Raw genomic sequence first — 20,934 nt, 5'->3', positions numbered from 1 at the left:
ATACATAGGCAGATAACTGAAAGGCAAAAGCCACAGGGTAGTTGCATGAGCAATTTTAACTTCTTCAGTACTGATAAGAATCAGAATTTTGTCATGAACACATCATGAAGTTCAGTGTTGCAGCAGCATCATGTTGCAAACATTCATTTTATAATCATCTTACAACATTACTTTGGCTTGGCTTCGCGGACGAAGATTTATGGAGGGGGTAAAAGTCCACGTCAGCTGCAGGCTCGATTGTGGCTGACAAGTCCGATGCGGGACAGGCAGACACGGTTGCAGGGGAAAATTGGTTGGTTGGGGTTGGGTGTTGGGTTTTTCCTCCTTTGTCTTTTGTCAGTGAGGTGGGCTCTGCAGTCTTCTTCAAAGGAGGTTGCTGCCCGCCGAACTGTGAGGCGCCAAGATGCACGGTTTGAGGCGATATCAGCCCACTGGCGGTGGTCAATGTGGCAGGCACCAAGAGATTTCTTTAGGCAGTCCTTGTACCTCTTCTTTGGTGCACCTCTGTCACGGTGGCCAGTGGAGAGCTCGCCATATAACACGATCTTGGGAAGGCAATGGTCCTCCATTCTGGAGACGTGACCCATCCAGCGCAGCTGGATCTTCAGCAGCGTGGACTCGATGCTGTCGACCTCTGCCATCTCGAGTACTTCGATGTTGGAGATGAAGTCGCTCCAATGAATGTTGAGGATGGAGCGGAGACAACGCTGGTGGAAGCGTTCTAGGAGCCGTAGGTGATGCTGGTACAGGACCCATGATTCGGAGCCGAACAGGAGTGTGGGTATGACAACGGCTCTGTATACGCTAATCTTTGTGAGGTTTTTCAGTTGGTTGTTTTTCCAGACTCGTGTAGTCTTCCAAAGGCGCTATTTGCCTTGGAGAGTCTGTTGTCTATCTCATTGTCGATCCTTGCATCTGATGAAATGGTGCAGCCGAGATAGGTAAACTGGTTGACCGTTTTGAATTTTGTGTGCCCGATGGAGATGTGGGGGGGCTGGTAGTCATGGTGGGGAGCTGGCTGATGGAGGACCTCCGTTTTCTTCAGGCTGACTTCAAGGCCAAACATTTTGGCAGTTTCCGCAAAACAGGACGTCAAGCGCTGAAGAGCTGGCTCTGAATGGGCAACTAAAGCGGCATCGTCTGCAAAGAGTAGTTCACGGACAAGTTTCTCTTGTGTCTTGGTGTGAGCTTGCAGGCGCCTCAGATTGAAGAGACTGCCATCCGTGCGGTACCGGATGTAAACAGCGTCTTCATTGTTGAGGTCTTTCATGGCTTGGTTCAGCATCATGCTGAAGAAGATTGAAAAGAGGGTTGGTGCAAGAACACAGCCTTGCTTCACGCCATTGTTAATGGAGAAGGGTTCAGAGAGCTCATTGCTGTATCTGACCCGACCTTGTTGGTTTTCGTGCAGTTGGATAATCATGTTGAGGAACTTTGGGGGGCATCCGATGCGCTCTAGTATTTGCCAAAGCCCTTTCCTGCTCACGGTGTCAAAGGCTTTGGTGAGGTTAACAAAGGTGATGTAGAGTCCTTTGTTTTGTTCTCTGCATTTTTCTTGGAGCTGTCTGAGGGCAAAGACCATGTCAGTAGTTCCTCTGTTTGCGCGAAAGCCGCACTGTGATTCTGGGAGAATATTCTCGGCGACACTAGATATTATTCTATTTAGGAGAATCCTAGCGAAGATTTTGCCTGCAATGGAGAGCAGCGTGATTCCCCTGTAGTTTGAGCAGTCTGATTTCTCGCCTTTGTTTTTGTACAGGGTGATGATGATGGCATCACGAAGGTCCTGAGGCAGTTTTCCTTGGTCCCAACAAAGCTTGAAAAACTCATGCAGTTTGACATGCAGAGTTTTGCCGCCAGCCTTCCAGACCTCTGGGGGGGATTCCATCCATACCTGCTGCTTTGCCACTTTTCAGTTGTTCGATTGCCTTATATGTCTCATCCTGGGTGAGGACCTCATCCAGCTCTAGCCTTAGGGGCTGTTGAGGGAGCTGGAGCAGGGCGGAATCTTGGACTGAGCGGTTGGCACTGAAAAGAGATTGGAAGTGTTCTGACCATCGGTTGAGGATGGAGATCTTGTCGCTGAGGAGGACTTTGCCGTCTGAGCTGCGCAGCGGGCTTTGGACTTGGGGTGAGGGGCCGTACACAGCCTTTAGAGCCTCGTAGAAACCCCTGAAGTCGCCAATGTCCGCGCTGAGTTGGGTTCGCTTGGCGAGGCTAGTCCACCACTCATTTTGGATTACAACATTACTATTAAAAAAAAGCATAAAAAGTAAGGCAGAGTCTTTGGTTCATTGATTATTCAGGAATCTGATGACAGTGGGGAAAAAGCTCATCTTTAGGCTTCTGTACCTTTTTCCCGATGGTAGCAGAGTAAGTAGGGTATGGCCTGGGTGGTGAGGGCCTTTGTGGATAGAGGCTGCTCTTTTTAAAAAAAAGACACCACCACACATAGATATCCTCGATGGAGTGAAGTCTGGTGCCTGTGATGTTGAAGGCCAAGATAAGAACCTTCTGGAGTTTAATCTTGACTTGTCCTGAGAGTCCCTTAATGTCAGTTTTTGGATGAGGCAGAATTTGTTAGGAGGATCCAGGAGGGTTTCTTGACACAGAATTCAGATAATCCAGTCAAGAATAAGCCATATTAAATCATACATTAGAAACGACCCTAACCAGGTGAATGCATTTCAGTAGACTGAGACTGGAATTTGGTGGAAAGTACTAATTACAATACCATTAGGCAAGAGCTGGTGAGTTTCAATTGGCAGCAGCTGTTACTAAGTAATACATGTATGAGTAGGCAGACTAGGTATGCAGGGTCTTTTTACTTGGATAGAAATGTCCAGTGCCAAAAAGGGTATAAGTTTAAGGTTAGAGTGGGATAGATTAAAGGAGGGTTCCAGCCAAGCTTTTCAAAATGTACCTGGAACATACTGCCAGGAGTAGTAGTAGTAAAACAGATATGATAGCAACCTCTAAGGGACTTTTAGACAGGACACAGAAGTAGACAGGGAATGGTAGATGCTGATCATGAGCAAGCAAATGTGCAGTTTAAATTGGCATCATAGTTGGCATAGACATGGTGGGCCAAAGAGTTTGATGCTGAATTGTGCTGTTCTGTGTTCCAAGATGACAAGCACAGATTTCCCAGAATCTCATATGGAATTTAGTGGCAGGTTATCTTTGGTTACCAAAGCGAATAATCAAGATTTATTGCAGTATAGAAGATGGTACAAGAGAATAAACAAAAAGTCTTTATTAGCAAAAGATTAAGAGTGGAAGTGAAATGTTTTGAGGTCATGACATAATTAGACTGACACAAAAGAAGAAATAGACACAGTTTAGGGTTTTACAGGTTTTGTGAACTGTTAGAAAAATATATTTTAGAATGGAATGAGATGCCCAATTTTATGCTGCACTGTATTGCACAGATGGAAATACCTAAATCCAGTCCTTTTCACAAACAGATATGCACCTGACCAAGTTTCACTAAACTGACTTACTGATGCAGCCAGAGGACAAAAATGAATGAACATTTAAAATGGATGACTGGATATCAACACTCTTCACATGGAACTACAAAGCAAGCATTTATTGGCATACTGCAAATTTCTGAACTAGCATTCCATAACACTCAAGCTTGGCTGAATTAAAATTTTAATTATTCCAAACATGTTATAAGAAACACATGTAAATATTTAACTCCACATAGTTTAATAACATTCCAACTTGTTGTGGTCACGAATACTCAAGAGAACAAGGCAAGGTAATGTTAAGAATTCTGTCTTCTACATCAAATGGGCATCAGCAGTGATTTACTGTACGTAATCCAGACACCAAAATGCAGAGATGATGGAAAATCATAATTTATTGAAATATTTTAAACACTTGACACTGAAGCAAGTAAGCACACATTCTCTAATTCTAGTCTCAAGATAAAATCAAAACTCTATGTCAATAAGGCTCTTGTGGAAAATGGTTTTTGCCTTTCAATGCTCTATTCTCCATCAACTAACCATGGAGTGACAAGGAACAATTTGATACAATTTAGAATGTTTTTAAACACTGCCTTAAAAGTACTATCTTCTTCTCTTGCACTGGATGAACATACAACTCTGCAGAATGTTATGCCAATCCATGTAAACCTACTGCACAACAATATAATCCTACTCTACCTCACACCAATATCCCTCTATTTTTCTTATATCCATGTGCTGATCTCAAAGTCTTTCAAATGTCCCTGTTGTACCAGCCTCCACCATCACCGCTAGCATTCCAGGAACCCACTGCTTTGCAAAACCTTGCCTCTGACATCTTCCCTAAACTTTCCTCCATTTACCTTAAACATATACTCTCTGGTATTTTCCACTGTCAGCCTGGGGAAAAAGGTGCTGGCTGTCAACCTTATCTATGCCTCATTCCAAAAACCTCTATCTCTGTCAGCCTTGCTTCACAAAAACAATTCTCCAATCTAGGCAACATCCTGGTAAATCTCCTCTGCACCCTCTCCAAAGCATATGCAACCTTCCTGCAATGAAGCAACCAGAACTGAATGCAATAGTCCAAGTGTGGTCTCACCAGAGTTTTAAGGAGTTGCAACATTACCTTATGGCTTTCAACTCGTCAGTACACCACGCATCAACTTGCGCAGCAACCTTGAGAGTTCTATGGGCCTGGACCTTAAAATCCCTTTGTTCCTCCACAGTTAAGAACCTGCAATTAAGACCCACTCAGTCTTCATGTTCGACCTTCCAAAGAGTATCATTTCAAACTTTTCCAGATTGAACTCCAACTGCCACTACTCCACCCAACTCTGCATCCTGAACATATCCTTTAGTAACCTACAACATTGTACTCTATCCACAACACCTCTAACCTTTGTGTAATCTGCAAACTTACTGGTCCACTTCTTTGGATGCACTCCTTCATAAAGTTTATAAGGTTCACAAAGAGCAGGGATCTTGTAACAGATCCTTGTAGAACGCCACTAGTCACTGACATCCAGGCAGAATACTTTCCATCTGCTACAACCCTCAGATTTCTGCAGGCAAGCCAAATTCTGAATCTGAGCAGCCAAAGTTCCCCATATTCTATGCCTCATGGCTTTTTGAATAAGCATGGGGGACCTTGTCAAGTGCCTTACTAAACTCCAAATGCCTTTACTTCATCAATTTCTTTTGTCACCTCCTTGAAAAATGATAAAGTTCTTAAGGCATGACCTACACTTCACAAAACCATGCTGACCATCCCTGAGAAGACAGTGCTTCTCTAAATGCTCATAAGTCCTGTCCCCAAGAATCCTCTCCAATAGTTTACAAGACTCACTGGTTGATAATTCCTAGGATTATTACTCTTATCTTTCTTAAACAAGTGAGCGACATTTGCCATTTTCCAATTGCCCAATATCTCTTCTGTGGCCAAGAAGGACAAAGATCATCTCCAAAACCCCAGTAATTTCTTTCTTCCCTTCCTGTCAGGTCTTGGTGACTTAATTATCCAAATAATTTTAAGATCTAGTACTTCCTCTTTCTTAACTGTGCCTGCCATACAGTGACCTCACATTCACTAGGAACCCTTTTCCCTAGTGAACACTGACGTATTCATTTAGGACCTCTCCTACTTCCTCTGCTTCCAGGCACGTTTTCTCCCCTCCCCCCCCCCCACTTTATTCCTAATCAAGGGAAACCTTTCCAAGACCCCACACGTGATCCCTAAACATCCTCCACATTTCTGCTGTGCATTTTTCCCTGCTCCTAATTTACTATCCCAAGTTCCTGCCTCGTCCCATCATAATTAGCCCTTCCTTAATTAAACATTTTTTTTTATTTTGTCTACTCCTATCATTATCCATAGCCATGCCAAAGTTCAAGGAGTGGTGGTCACTGTCGTTGATGCTTTCCTCTGGTCAATGTTAATCACCCAACTCCGTGTAACTGTCCAAGGTACACAAGTAACTTTACACTGTAACTATTATTTATGGGGGACAGCAGAATTCACTTGGTAGTGGGATGCAAGTCAATTTACAAACACCACAGTTTACAGATGTGACAGAGTATGTAGATATGTTTTTGAGAGATAAATTGGGAAGGGTTTGTTAGAGTAGGTCACAAACACTTTAAAACAGATCTTATTTGAAATACTGGAGCTCTGCTAATGCTAGACATAGTGGCTTCTCACACCTTTTGCAAGAACTTTGAAGAGTGCTCAAGAGACTTAGAATTGTTGTTTACCAAAGGCAACAGATGAAGGAGAATGCTGGAGCCGCTGCTGTCTGGAAGGAGAGCTTGCTGTTTTAAGAGGGTCATGTGGTTTTGTAAGCAGAGAGAGTCAAACAGGCTTTCTCTCTGTGAGAGAGACACAGAGATCACTTGACAGTGTTACAGCCAGCAGAAGTAGCTGGGAAGCCCGAATGGAAGACGACCTGGTCAAAACCCTTGTAGCTCATGCAAGAGAAGAGAACTGGCTGTCTAATGTTTCACTTGGAATAAGAGAAACAAATAGGAACTCTGTGGTGAAAGAAAGAGGTTATCATCTGGAGAACCCTGATGGGGCAAGTTTTGACAGCAAGATACTGAGGTGACTGATGCACACACATTACTTACACGTACACTTAGAATTAGAAGGGGGTTAAGTAAGTCAATAGTGATAAGTTAAAGTTTGATTCTATTTTCATGTTTAAAGATAATTAAAAGCAACTTTTGTTAAAGTAACCATTTGTTGTGGTGAATATCTATTTCTGCTGGGTCTTGGAGTCCTCTGGGCTCGTAACACAGGTGAGTGCCAATGCATCATGGCATTCAAATTAATTAATATCTGTAACAAATTGCATTCTTTTTTGAATACAAAGTTATGAAAAAAACAGGGAAGTTGGCTTCAATTTTGACAACCCTTTCAAAAGTGCCACGTACATAATGACCTTGATATTTGATGAAATCAGAGTTGCACTTTGCTATCCAGAAAGTACAGTGAAACCTCGTTAGAACGCGATTAGTTAATCCGCGGAATCGCTTGGACTCTGACTCGTTTACAAGATGTGGATGTTAATATGTGGAGTTTAAAGGACTTAATATAGGGTTTGAGTCACAGTATTCTGTTTTCCTGCTGTAACGCGGTATGAAATCTTGGACCCCAACTACCGCGTTCTAACGAGGATTCACTGTATATCAGTTTAAAAAAAAGCATCAAATCTGACCAATGTAAATAGGCAGTTCTTACTGCACCAGCAGTCATGCCCTCCGTTGATTTGCTTCACAAGGCAGTTCCAGCAAGCTAAATGCAACACAGGCAAAATGTGGTGACATGTGACTTGATTTGCCACCTGTTCTCTCAGCCAGAGTATTTCACCACCAAGGTTACTTTGAAAGAGAAAGACAATTGTTCTAATTTTCAGTAACCATTTCAGAGCAGGTGAGTGTCAGTGCCTTATTAAATGCAACTGGAATTGATTATTTGTTCTGCAGAGTTTTGGTAGCTGTATTTTCCATTTGAAGGAAAATATTGCACGTTATTAATCAACAGTTGCTGAATGACAGCAGATATTAAAATTTATAATAGTTTCCATTTGCTTGATTGACACTTTTGGCCTGCTGCTATGGGTTAGAAGAAACATAATATGATCAACTTGTTTTACCTCTGGTACTTTTCCTTTGACTCTAAAGTAACATTTACCAGACTAATGTATTTTATGTTTAGTGTGCACAGTCTGTGAATTAACAAAGAAATCAATCTCAATTCAGAAAATATTGTTGAGCACCTCTAGGCAACAAGTTTTTCAAAAAAGTTTATCAATGAATTTTTCTAGCAGGGACACACAGGAGACTGGAATCTGGAGCAAAAAGACAAATGGCTGAAGAAATTCAGCAGATCAAACAGTATTTTAGAGTGGGGAAAGGTGAAAATTATTGACATTTCAAATAGAGACCCTCCATGAGTTATTTTTGATCACAAGCCCTCAAGCCAAGTGTAAAGCTGATCACAGGCTGGGATTCTGTAAAGTGCATAGAGGTGCTCCACAACATTTTCTGTAAACGTACATTCTAGCGTGGTAACAAAACATTTCCAAGGTGCATGCCAAATGAGTAATGGAATGTTGAAATACAGGTAGTTCTCAACTTCTGGTTACATTCTGGCGCTCCCATCCTAAGCTGAAACAAAATCATTAGTCATAAAAGGGCAGTGGGATCAGTGTGGGGATTGACATGGGGCTGTGGGAAAAGAACAAGGCAGTGGGATCAGTGTGGGGACTGACACGGAGCCGTCGGGAGAGAGCGGGCAGTGGGTTAAGGGTGGGGACTGACACGGACGGGGCTGTGGGGAAAGAACAAGGCAGTGGGATCAGTGTGGGGACTGACACGAGGCAATGTGGGGACTGACACGAGGCCGTTGGGAGAGAACGAGCAGTGGGTTAAGTGTGGGGACTGACACGGGCGGGGCTGTGGGGAAAGAACAAGGCAGTGGGATCAGTGTGGGGACTGACACGGGGCTGTGGGAAAAGAACGAGGCAATGGGATCAGTGTGGGGACTGACACGGGGCCGTCAGGAGAGAACGAGCAGTGGGTTAAGTGTGGGGACTGACACGGGCAGGGCTGTGGGGAAAGAACGAGGCAGTAGGATCAGTGTGGGGACTGACACGGGGCTGTGGGAAAAGAACGAGGCAGTGGGATCAGTGTGGGGACTGACACGGAGCCGTCGGGAGAGAACGAGCAGTGGGTTAAGTGTGGGGACTAACACGGGGCTGTTAGGAGACACTGAACATCATAGCCTAACCAAAATTCAAAGTACAGTACGGATTTGAACCATTGTAACTTTGAAAAATCATAAATCAGAGACTATCTGTATGCTGGAAATGTTCAAAGATTAGGCAGCATCTATCTGTCCTCAACCTGAAATGTTGTTCTCTCTCTCCAGATGCCTCCTGACCTACTGATTGTTTCCAGCATTTTCCACTTTTGCTCTGGATTTCCATCATCTACTGCTCTCATGTACATTTTCAGGTCATGGAATATTTCCATTTCCCTTTCTCAAAAAAAAATAATCCTGCACCATTTATAAAATGCACCTCCAATATTCTTACAGTGCCATCCAACCGTGTTTCCTCCAACTCCAAGGGCAAATAGCACATGAGCAGGTTTTCATCCAAGTCACACACCATCCTCATTTGGAAAGATATCACCAGCAACAAAGCAAGGAACTTCCTCACGGACAGCTCCGTTGGACTATTTACATCATAAAGACTGCAGTTGAAGGAAGCTCATAACGATCATCTCAAGTACAATTAGAGATGGGTAATAAACACTAATTTTGTCAAATGCCCAGACACTGAAAAATTGACCAAATAAAGAAACCTAGTTGGCTAACTCTAAACCAGCCATTCTCAGGCCCGCAGAGGATTCTACTGCGGATCCCCCTTCCCTACCGACTACATAAAAATGAGGTGAAAAAGAAAGCAAGACTTTTATTTAAATGTGCTGTAGGCCCCCCCCAAGTGAGGGGGGTGGGGGGGGGGGAAAGAAACTGTAACGTCGCCATTGAGAATGGCTGGTCTACACCAATTTTCTGTTTAATTCTAACTGTAACTTTATTCGATACAAATATATAACATATTTAAAATGTAATGCATCAACCCCAGCTTTCCCTACTTTGAAAACCAAATGTATTAAACATTTAGAAAATAATGCTCAGTCAAATTTTTTAAATAGCATCCCACCCTCTCTTGGAAACATCCAAAAATACTTCAGATTTGATTAATTACATTTAAACGCACAGTTGTAAGAAAAGCGAACAACTCTTCTCAATGCAATAAAACCCTAGAACAAAATTTAAGATGATTACTGATCAAGGCCGCAATACTGGGCAGCATCACATGTATTCTCCACTCTTCTGTTATCAATCCAACTAAATCTTTTACACAATGTTACAGGCCCAGAGGATGCCAAATCCCAGCAGCAATAAAAATTATCCAAGACAAATGGTTACTTAAACAAAAGTCATTTTTAATTTTTTTTAAACATAAAAACAGGATCAAACTTTAACTTATTATTATTAACTTAACCCCCATAAATGTAATGTGTACAATTTCAGAAAAGCTCTTTGATTCACAGTCTAATCTCACTTCTCCAAGTTCACCAGTATCAGGCAATTCTTATACTGTGCACAGAATTTAAAATTTATGAATTTTTACCAAACTTTGGTGCTTAAATGGTTACCTCTCAAGAAAGTTCTTGTTGGTTTCAGAGAGAGATTCGTTGCTTGTTGGACACACACAGATGCCCTCCGATCAGCCAATTCAGTGTCTTGCCGAAGAAACTTACCCCATCAGGTTTTTTTAAATGATAACCTCTTCTTCTGCAGGTGGCCACAGAGTTCCTTTTGTTTCCCTTATTTCAGGTAAAACACTCTGGCCAGTCATTTCCTCTTGTATGGACCACAAGGGTTTTCAACAGGCTGAACTCAGAACTCTCAGCCAGTCTTCAAAATGGGGTTTCAACAAGCTGCCAGCTTGCCATGACTGCAAAAGCCAGTTTTCTCTCTCTCTCACAGAAAGTCAGTTTGGTCTCTTCTCTCTCTACTTGCAAAACCACATGACCTTCTTGGAACAACAAACTGCAACCAGACTGATTGTGGAACCGGACCCAAACTTGAGCCTGTTCGTCTGTTGCTTTAATCCATTTACACCTACTTTTGAAGTTTCTTGAGCTCGGGTTCTTCTGTTTGCACCTCCTTGTGAAAACCTTCAGCAAAGCAGTTTCCATTGTCTTTACAAAGGCACTGGGCCCGGAGTGGCTCGTTTGAGCAGAGCTCTTGCATTTTAAATGTGATCAGTTTTGTAAAGTGTTTGTTTGTGATCTACCCTACTCCCACAATCGATCTCCTTCAAAAACATATCTATATACAATATAAAATATGATACAAACCATCACAACAAGCCTAATGTCTCACCCAAATCACTAGCTTCCCTTTACTCCTTATTGTAAAGGGGCTTCTTCACTGGTTAAGAGAGTGGGCTGATTATTTTAAAAATGATGGAACCTTTTGAAAGTGCAGTATTACTGAGCAAATATTGAGGAAAAAAGAAATGGAAATTATTTAAGAACTAAACAAGTCAAGCAGCTACTGTGGAAATAAAAACCAGTTAACATTTCAGGTCAGGGATGGGGGAAATTGTCTCTGACCCAAAACATTTAGCTGGTTTCCCTTTCCACAGATCTGCTTAACTTGGAGAGTTCTTCCAACATTTAACTATTTTGTTTCAAATTCAAGAATCTGCAGTTTTATTTGTTTTCCAAATGACAAGGTATTACTGATGCTTGGTCTTACTGAAAGGCCTCAATGCTATATACTTTTTTTTTTTAAAAAAGATGTGCTTTCATTATTATGTAGTCCAACAAAGTTCTGTGCATACTTTCAATCCCAATATCATCACATTTTAAATTGTTTGTTACTAATTGCTAATCACTCCAATGTTTTAAGCAGTCCTTATCCCTAATCTCGAGCACTCTAATCTCCAGGATATCTGTTCACCACCACTTCTGGGCACTTTGATCTTTTCCAATTTAATCTCTTTACAACTGCCAGCAATATGCTCCACTGCCAATTTTAAAATTTCTTTCCTGAAGCTGTTTGCATCCATCTTCTTAAAGATACTTTCTGAAACATTCCAATATCACCAGGTCACCAAAATACACAAAAAGTTATGGTATTATTGACAGTGGAAAAAGGTATTGCACGATGTTGAAGAAATTGATAAAATGGCAGATGGAATTTAATCTTGATTAGTATGAGATAACACATTTCAAGAGTATAAAAACAAGCCAGGCCCAAGGAATGGTACGGCTAAGAAAGAGTATCGATAAACTTCTATGCATGCAAATCCAAGTATTCCTGAAAGTGGTTAAGAAGATTTCACAGATACCTATCTTCATTCGCCAAGAGAACAAGAACATGAAGGTTATAGTACCAGATCTGCACTAAAAACACTGTGTGCATTTTTGGTTACAATGAGAACATGACTGCACTAGAGAGGATGCATATCAGGTTTACCAGGATGCTCCTTTGGATGGTATGTTTCAGTTACGAGAAGAGAGTGGATTAGTTTTTCTTGGAGCAGAATGAGAGGACATAGCTAATGATACATTCCTGATAGAAGAATGAGTGGCATAAATAGTGAGAAACTTTTCCCCATAGCAAACGTGAAGGCTTGGATTTAAAGCAAGAGGTAGAAAATTTTGAGGAAAGAACCATATGAGGAAATCTGAGGAAGAACATTTTCATTCAGGTGGCTGGATTATGAACATAATGCCTAAATGAGAATGAAAGGCAGAGACTTCTACAATATTTAAGAAGTATCTAATCAAGCAATGGAAATACCAGGGCCAAGTGCTAAAAAATGGAAGAGCGTATGGGGTGGGCTGAAAGACTCACTTCTGTATAATGTTATTGACATAAACATGAATATGATGGTCTAAATCAGTGGTTCCCAAAGTTTTTCAGGCTGCTGTCCCCTTGGCTCCCAGTCCACATCTCTAGCGCCCCACCACCCCCACATACTACGAACACACACCTCTTTCTTGGTATTAGGTCCACTGCAAATTTAAAACTATTGTCTCACCCTTGTAATTTGTAGATAGATACACATCACCTTATTAATTGGTGTGCCGTTCCTGTTTGTCGCAATATGGGAGGTAGGTACTGATTGTATAAACCCACAAATTAGCGTTGGTATTGTTTTGCAAACTTGTATCAGAGCAATACTGGTTTGCATGCAGGTGCATGTATATCTCCTATTTATTGGTGTCATGTGTAAATTTATTGGTGTCATGTGTAAATAAAGTTCACCGTTTTGTACTGACACATAGTGAGGATTGTCCTGTTTTCCTACCACATATTGGTGCTACGAGAATGATTCAAGGAAACACAACTGGGCAATTGAATGGGACCAATGTTCTGGCAAAAGGCTAAAATGAAGGGCCCCACGAGTACAGGGGGCAGAGTATTGTGGTCAATCAAAGATACTGCTGGGTTCAGCAGTCTGGCCAGCATGCTGGAGGAGCATAGTGTGGACTTGTAAGGGGAGGAGATTGGCCACCATCTTGTGTCCCTCCTCAAATAACCAGAGTTCACAGGATGTTAGGGGATCCGTAGAGGAATCGTTTGGTGCTGACAGTCTTCCTGTAGCACTGACACAAAGTCTTGTGACAAAAGGATCACAATATCACCCAGTTAAAAGGTGAAGTGTAAATGATGCTGCATCAACAATGCTCCCCGATGGGGAAACCTGGGCCAGAGAGAATAAAGGCACGCAGTTAGCATGCTGGCTGGTCAATGTACAGTAGTTTGAGCTATGGCCACATGGCTGCTCCAGATCTGGGACGTGGCTGGTACCAGCGTGAGCATACCCTAATCGGAAGCAGATATCTGGGAGGGTTATGCAGTCAGGAGGCTGTCTGAGGGCAACACATCCCTTTGGAAGAAGTTGCTGTCCAGGTGATGGGCCCCTCAAGGACAATGTTGGCGCATGAAAGAAGATGTGATTAGGGCCCTTAGTGACTGGGCTCTAGTGACTGGACTATATGAGGGTGCCCACAGCCGTGAGATCCCTGAGGGAACTGCAGTAGTGAGACATTTGGTGACCACCATCCTTCCCTATCTGAAGGAATGGTGCGGTCTTTAATCTGTACAGCAGTTGATAAGATAGCGAAGGAGACTGCTGGAAGGGCTTGAGTACTCGGAGAGGGCCGTGCATGTTCAGGCTTGGTAAGTAGAAAGAATGTAGGGCTAACTTACAATATTCGCTTTTTGGAATCTGAAAGGAGCATTGTGCAGGGAAGTTGAGCAATGGTCAGGATTCATCTGCAAAGGGCATAGGTTAGGCCATACCCCCCCCCCGCCCCCAATCAGCACCTCCGTCGGGCCACACCGAGGTCCTGCATACATCCATGCAGTGGTGGAACTGCAGTGTCAGAAAGGGCAGACCAGTACATGGTGACGGTCCACTCTCCTGCAGTAGGGTTGTGGCCAGATCTGGCGGATTCATTCAACCATCATTTCGAGGCCCAACATCTCAGAGCACCAAGATACAAATGTTCCGAATGACCCCTTTTTCCTCATCGCCCTTGTAGTGTACCATCAGCAACCACCAAGACTAGGCTGAGGAAACAATAGGCTTTAAGTAGACAGAAGAACGTTACTGGCTCAGATCCAGGTATAGGAAATGGAGGGAAGAGACAGGTGGCTCAACCTTTATGGCCCAGGACCACAGGGGAGAAGTCATAGGGTATGAGTCATCAGTAGGCAGGCCAGCTCCATGTATCTTCTTCTTTCTTTCTTTGGCTTGGCTTTGCGGACGAAGATTTATGGAGGGATAATGTCCACGTCAGCTGCAGGCTCGTTTGTGGCTGACAAGTCCGATGCGGGACAGGCAGACACGGTTGCAGGGGAAAATTGGTTGGTTGGGGTTGGGTGTTGGGTTTTTCCTCCTTTGTCTTTTGTCAGTGAGGTGGGCTCTGCGGTCTTCTTCAAAGGAGGTTGCTGCCCACCGAACTGTGAGGCGCCAAGATGCACGGTTTGAGGCGATATCAGCCCACTGGCGGTGGTCAATGTGGCAGGCACCAAGAGTTTTCTTTAGGCAGTCCTTGTACCTCTTCTTTGGTGCACCTGTCTCGGTGGCCAGTGGAGAGCTCACCATACAACACGATCTTGGGAAGGCGATGGTCCTCCATTCTGGAGACGTGACCTACCCAGCGCAGTCTGATCTTCAGCAGTGTAGATTCGATGCTGTCGGCCTCTGCCATCTCGAGTACTTCGATGTTGGAGATGAAGTCGCTCCAATTAATGTTGAGGATGGAGCAGAGACAACGCTGGTGGAAGCGTTCTAGAAGCCGTAGGTGATGCCGATAGAGGACCCATGATTCGGAGCCGAACAGGAGTGTGGGTATGACAACGGCTCTCTATACGCTAATTTTTGTGAGGTTTTTCAGTTGGTTGTTTTTCCAGACTCTTTTGTATAGTCTTCCAAAGGCGCTATTTGCCTTGGCGAGTCTGTTGTCTATCTCATTGTCGATCCTTGCATCCGATGAAATGGTGCAGCCGAGATAGGTAAACTGGTTGACTGTTTTGAGTTTTGTGTGCCCAATGGAGATGTGGGGGGGCTGGTAGTCATGGTGGGGAGCTGGCTGATGGAGGACCTCAGTTTTCTTCAGGCTGACTTCCAGGTCAAGCATTTTGGCAGTTTCCGCAAAACAGGACGTCAAGCGCTGAAGAGCTGGCTCTGAATGGGCAACGGACAAGTTGCTCTTGTGCCTTGGTGTAAGCTTGCAGGTGCCTCAGATTGAAGAGACTGCCATCCGTGCGGTACCAGATGTAAACAGCGTCTTCATTGTTGAGGTCTTTCATGGTTCAGCATCATGCTGAAGAAGATTGAAAAGAGGGTTGGTGCGAGAACGCAGCCTTGCTTCACGCCATTGTTAATGGAGAAGGGTTCAGAGAGCTCATTGATGTATAATAACCATATACAACGGAGGAAAAATATAACCATATAACAATTTATGGCATGAAAACAGGCCATCTCGGCCCTTCAAGTTCACTCAAACAACCCCACTAGATCCCCCCACCTATTCTCCGCCCATAACCCTCCAAACCCCCTCCCCCCAATCGATGTATATATCCAGCCTCCTCTTAACTGAAAGAATTGACTCTGCCTCAACTATTTCCTCCAGAAGATTATTCCATTCAGACACCACTCTCTGAGTAAAGAATCATCCTCTAATGTTTCTCCTAAAATTTTGCCCCCTTACCCTCAACTTGTGTCCTCTTGATTCAACCTCCCCTGCTCTCAGGGGGAAGAGTCTACTTGCATCTAGTCTATCTATTTCCTCCATAATTTTAAACACCTCTATCAAATCCCCTCTCAACCATCTACATTCCAATGAAGAAAGTCCTAACCTCTTCAATCTTTCTTTGTACTCTAGGTATTTTAAGCCAGACAACATCATGGTAAATCTTCTCTGCACCCTCTCCACCTTATCTATATCCTTCCTATAATTTGGAGACCAGAACTTAACACAATACTCCAAACCTGGCCTCGCCAACACCTTAAACAGTCACAGCATCACTTCCTCGCTTCTATACTCTATCACCACAGCCCCTTGAATCTTTCCACAGCCCCCACCGGGTAGCACCACCCACTTTGGGAATCACTAGTCTAACTGGTATCTCTACACAGACTGCAAAATCTCCTTTTATAGCTCAATTGTTTCATACAGCTCTTTTCAAGCTCTATAGGACCCACTGAAGGATAAGATAAGACTCTATCTTCCATGCAATCTTGTTATTAAAAAAGAGAAAACCCCCAATTTTATAGGGTGATGAAAAAGCTACTTCCTTTCAGCTGCACTTTCATGCAAAACAACAGAGCAACTTTTTTCTTAAATTATTAGCTTTAGCCTCGTGGTTGGGGAGAGGGGGGAGGAAGGAGGGGGGGGAGGAAGGAGGGGGGGGAGGAAGGAGGGGGGGAGGAAGGAGGGGGGGAGGAAGGAGGGGGGGGAGGAAGGAGGGGGGGGAGGAAGGAGGGGGGGGAGGAAGGAGGGGGGGGAGGAAGGAGGGGGGGGAGGAAGGAGGGGGGGGAGGAAGGAGGGGGGGGAGGAAGGAGGGGGGGGAGGAAGGAGGGGGGGGAGGAAGGAGGGGGGGGGGAAGGAGGGGGGGGGAAGGAGGGGGGGGAAGGAGTGGGGGGGGAAGGAGTGGTGGGAGGAAGGAGGGGGGGGGAAGGAGGGGGGAGGAAGGAGGGGGGAGGAAGGAGGGGGGAGGAAGGAGGGGGGGGAGGAAGGAGGGGGGGAGGAAGGAGGGGGGGGGAAGGAGGGGGGGGAAGGAGGGGGGGGAAGGAGGGGGGGGAAGGAGTGGGGGGGGAAGGAGTGGGGGGGGAAGGAGTGGGGGGGGAAGGAGTGGGGGGGGGAAGGAGGGGGGGGAGGAAGGAGGGGGGAGGAAGGAGGGGGGAGGAAGGAGGGGGGGAGGAAGGAGGGGGGAAGGAGGGGGGAGGAAGGAGGGGGGAGGAAGGAGGGGGGGAGGAAGGAGGGGGGAGGAAGGAGGGGGGAGGAAGGAGGGGGGGAGGAAGGAGGGGGGGAGGAAGGAGGGGGGAGGAAGGAGGGGGGAGGAAGGAGGGGGGAGGAAGGAGGGGGGGAGGAAGGAGGGGGGAGGAAGGAGGGGGGAGGAAGGAGGGGGGGAGGAAGGAGGGGGGAGGAAGGAGGGGGGAGGAAGGAGGGGGGAGGAAGGAGGGGGGAGGAAGGAGGGGGGAGGAAGGAGGGGGGAGGAAGGAGGGGGGAGGAAGGAGGGGGGGAGGAAGGAGGGGGGAGGAAGGAGGGGGGAGGAAGGAGGGGGAGGAAGGAGGGGGGAGGAAGGAGGGGGGAGGAAGGAGGGGGGAGGAAGGAGGGGGGAGGAAGGAGGGGGGAGGAAGGAGGGGGGAGGAAGGAGGGGGGAGGAAGGAGGGGGGAGGAAGGAGGGGGGAGGAAGGAGGGGGGGGAAGGAGGGGGGAGGAAGGGGGGGGAGGAAGGGGGGGGGAGGAAGGGGGGGGGGAGGAAGGAGGGGGGGAGGAAGGAGGGGGGGAAGGAGGGGGGGGGAAGGAGGGGGGAGGAAGGAGGGGGGGAGGAAGGAGGGGGGAGGAAGGAGGGGGGAGGAAGGAGGGGGGAGGAAGGAGGGGGGAGGAAGGAGGGGGGGGAAGGAGGGGGGAGGAAGGAGGGGGGGGAAGGAGGGGGAGGAAGGGGGGGAGGAAGGGGGGGGAGGAAGGGGGGGGGAGGAAGGGGGGGGGAGGAAGGAGGGGGGGAGGAAGGAGGAGGGGGGGGGAAGGAGGGGGGGGAAGGAGGGGGGGGGGAAGGAGGGGGGGGGAAGGAGGGAGCTGAGACAATCCACATGTCGGTTCCTCCAAATAAAACAGTTTCTCCCGCTCAAAAGAGACGCGCGCGCGTTTCTCCCGTTTTGCTGAAGCCGCGCGGTGAAGAAGCCACGTGCTCAGTGTTAACGTTCCCCTCCCCCCCCCCCCAAAAAAAGGAGGGGGCGACCGACCGAACAACAGGGGGAGAGGAAGTAGAGTGAGGAGAAAGGAACGTCAGTAAATAGACAGAGCAAAATGAGGTGAGGAAAGGGGGTCATTGCGAACATCGTGGGGGGGGGGGCGGGAAGGAAAAGGTGGGGGGGGGGCGGGAAGGAAAAGGTGGGGGGGGGCGGGAAGGAAAAGGTGGGGGGGGGCGGGAAGGAAAAGGTGGGGGGGGGCGGGAAGGAAAAGGTGGGGGGGGCGGGAAGGAAAAGGTGGGGGGGGCGGGAAGGAAGGTGGGGGGGGGCGGGAAGGAAGGTGGGGGGGGCGGGAAGGAAGGTGGGGGGGGCGGGAAGGAAGGTGGGGGGGGGCGGGAAGGAAGGTGGGGGGGGGGCGGGAAGGAAGGTGGGGGGGGGCGGGAAGGAAGGTGGGGGGGGGCGGGAAGGAAGGTGGGGGGGGGCGGGAAGGAAGGTGGGGGGGGGCGGGAAGGAAGGTGGGGGGGGGCGGGAAGGAAGGTGGGGGGGGGCTGATCCTTCGAGGTGGGTTGTTTCTTCCCCGATCCGGGTGCAGAGGCCACAGACCGTATCTCCCCGCACCCCAAGCCTGCAGGCCGAAGCCCGGGGAGAAGGCCGGCCGGCCTCTAACCTTGGCGGGGTGGGGGTGGGGATTGGGGGGGGGATTGGGGGGGGGGGGGGATTTCCCGGCCTCGCTCACCTGGCACCTGCACACCATGTCGGCATCCTGCGCCAGCAGATCCACCACCTTGCCCTTGCCCTCGTCCCCCCACTGGGCGCCCAGCACCACCGTCACTCTGTTGCCCGGCTCGGCCTGCTTCAGCATCCGCCGCCGGAGCCTTTCGCCCGGCTCCGGCCCGCCGTTCGTCTCCGCGTTCGAGCCGCTGCCGTTCTCCGTCATGATGCCGCCGGGGGGTGTGTGTGTGTGAAAGCCCGGGCGTGTGACGACCGGCCGCTCGTGGCGTGGCTCCTCCCCTCGGTGCGCCAGGCCCCGCCTTTCCCGCCCTGAGCCTGGCCAGCGCCCCGCCTCCTCTCGCTGCGGGAGGGAGGGGGCCTCCTGCATCTCTGGCTGCCCCATCCCCAACCCCCCCTCCCCTCCCCATTCCCAACCCCCCTCCCCATCCCCACTCCCCTCCCCCTTCATTCCCATCCCCACCCCCTCCCCTCCCCCTTCATTGTCTTCCCCATCCCCCTCCCCTCCCCATTCATTCCCCTCCCCATCTCCTCCCCATTCATTCCCATCCCCACACCCCCTCCCCTCCCCATCCCCTCTCCCCACCCCCCTCCCCTCCCCATCCCCACCCCAAGGATCCGTCTCCCCAAACCCCTGCTCCAAAGTCTGGGACGCTATAATTGCAGTTAGAACACACTGAAATGCCGCAGGAACTCAGCCACTTCAGCTTTGTTGTCAAAGAGCATGCATTGAATCACATACACAACCCTGAGATTAGCCACACTGCTTGTGTCGCCGCAGGATTGATTTGGTGTGCTCCCTTTGTCGCAGAGACAGGACATTGGCTTAGCTGAGCGCCTTAGCTCTGTCCGCACCAGTGACAGGGTCAACCATTTCAGTGCTGTGTCACACTCCCATACACACACATGTCTAGTACTAGCCCACCCATAAATTGGGGGAACATTACTTGATTTTCCGTCTGGGCACTCTCCAGCCAAATAGATTAACATCAACTTCTCAGGTTTCTGTTAACCTGTTCTCCTCCCCTCCCCTTCCACCCTGTCTTCTTTCCCTCTCTATTCACTTTCCCATCCCTCCTCCCCTTGCTCTCTCAGATTGCTGCTGTTCTCTCTCTCTCTCTCTCCCTTCTCCACCTATTATCTCCTGCCTTTGGACCATGCTCCTCCCCCTCACTTTTTGTTCAGACTTCTACCAACATCTTTCCTTACCCTAATGAAGGGCTCAAGCCTAAAAGGTCAGTGATATGTCTTTATCTGACACTGTAACCTGCTGAGTTTCTCCAGTGTTATGTATTTACTTCAACCATGATGTCTACAGACTTTCATATTTTGCACCTGAGATTCTTTTTGCTGTGGGCAAGGCAGAATTTCCACTTATTGGTAATGCAAAAATAAACCTTACAGATGTAAACAACTGACTGCAATACAGAGAAGAGATTTTAAAACAATAAGAGTCCTCAAATGAGGGCTTGATTGAGTTTGTTATTGAGAAGTCTGATGGTGGACGGGAGACAAAGATATATTGCCGACATTTCAGGCCTGAGTCCTTCTTCAAGCTATAAGCAAAGAACAAGAATGGTTGTGTGTCTGCGTGTTTTGCACCGAGGACCAGTGAACAGTTTCATCCGACTGTACTTGTGCAATCAAATGATAATAAACTTGATTGACTTGGCTTGAAGCCTGTTTTTTGCTGCACTTTTTATTTTATTTGTTAAGATCTGAGCAAAGCCAGCATTAATTGCACATGTGGTAAGCAGCCATTCCGAAATATGTTACTGAAATATCTTCTATTAAAGGTGCTCCCACATCTCTGTTGGGGGTGAGTTCCAGGGTTCAGGCCTAATGATGGTCAATTTACACCTTTTGCATTGTCAGATGCTGCTTGATCTTCCGTGCTGTTTCCAATTCTTTCAGGTATTTCTTAAAATTGCGCGGACTAAATCAAATTGTCTAAAAAGATTCTGTGTTGATGAGTACTTTGGGAGGAAGGCAGGGTGGATCATCCAGCAATTCAATACTTCTGGCTAAACATGCAAATCTTTCAATTTGACATTTGCATGCTCAATTTTACCATAATTGTGGATAAGGATGCTCTTGGAGTATTCTCATTTTGTTAACTTCTTAATTATCCACCATCCTTTTCAATAGCTATGGGTTTTACAGCAGGAAATAGGGCCTTAAGCCCAACTTGTCCATGCTGCCCAAACTCCA

At 47.1% G+C, this 20,934-nt stretch overlaps 1 protein-coding gene across 3 annotated transcripts in view; it reads right to left on the bottom strand.

Annotated features, from left to right (window-relative positions):
• Positions 1-19,001, bottom strand: part of adss2 (adenylosuccinate synthase 2) — a 118,968-nt gene extending 99,967 nt beyond the window's left edge. Inside the window, exon 1 of one of the 3 annotated variants that reach the window (XM_069930868.1) lies at positions 18,731-19,001. In XM_069930868.1, the coding sequence (XP_069786969.1) occupies positions 18,731-18,931 (201 nt within the window). In that variant the 5' untranslated portion in view covers positions 18,932-19,001. The remainder of the gene's footprint in view (positions 1-18,730) is intronic. The other 2 variants (XM_069930869.1, XM_069930870.1) reach the window with 2 other exon arrangements.
• Positions 19,002-20,934: the final 1,933 nt, after the last annotated feature.

This window comes from Narcine bancroftii, chromosome 4, assembly GCF_036971445.1.
Source record: "Narcine bancroftii isolate sNarBan1 chromosome 4, sNarBan1.hap1, whole genome shotgun sequence".
Lineage (NCBI taxonomy): Eukaryota > Metazoa > Chordata > Chondrichthyes > Torpediniformes > Narcinidae > Narcine > Narcine bancroftii.
This window is presented reverse-complemented; position numbering and strand designations above follow the sequence as displayed.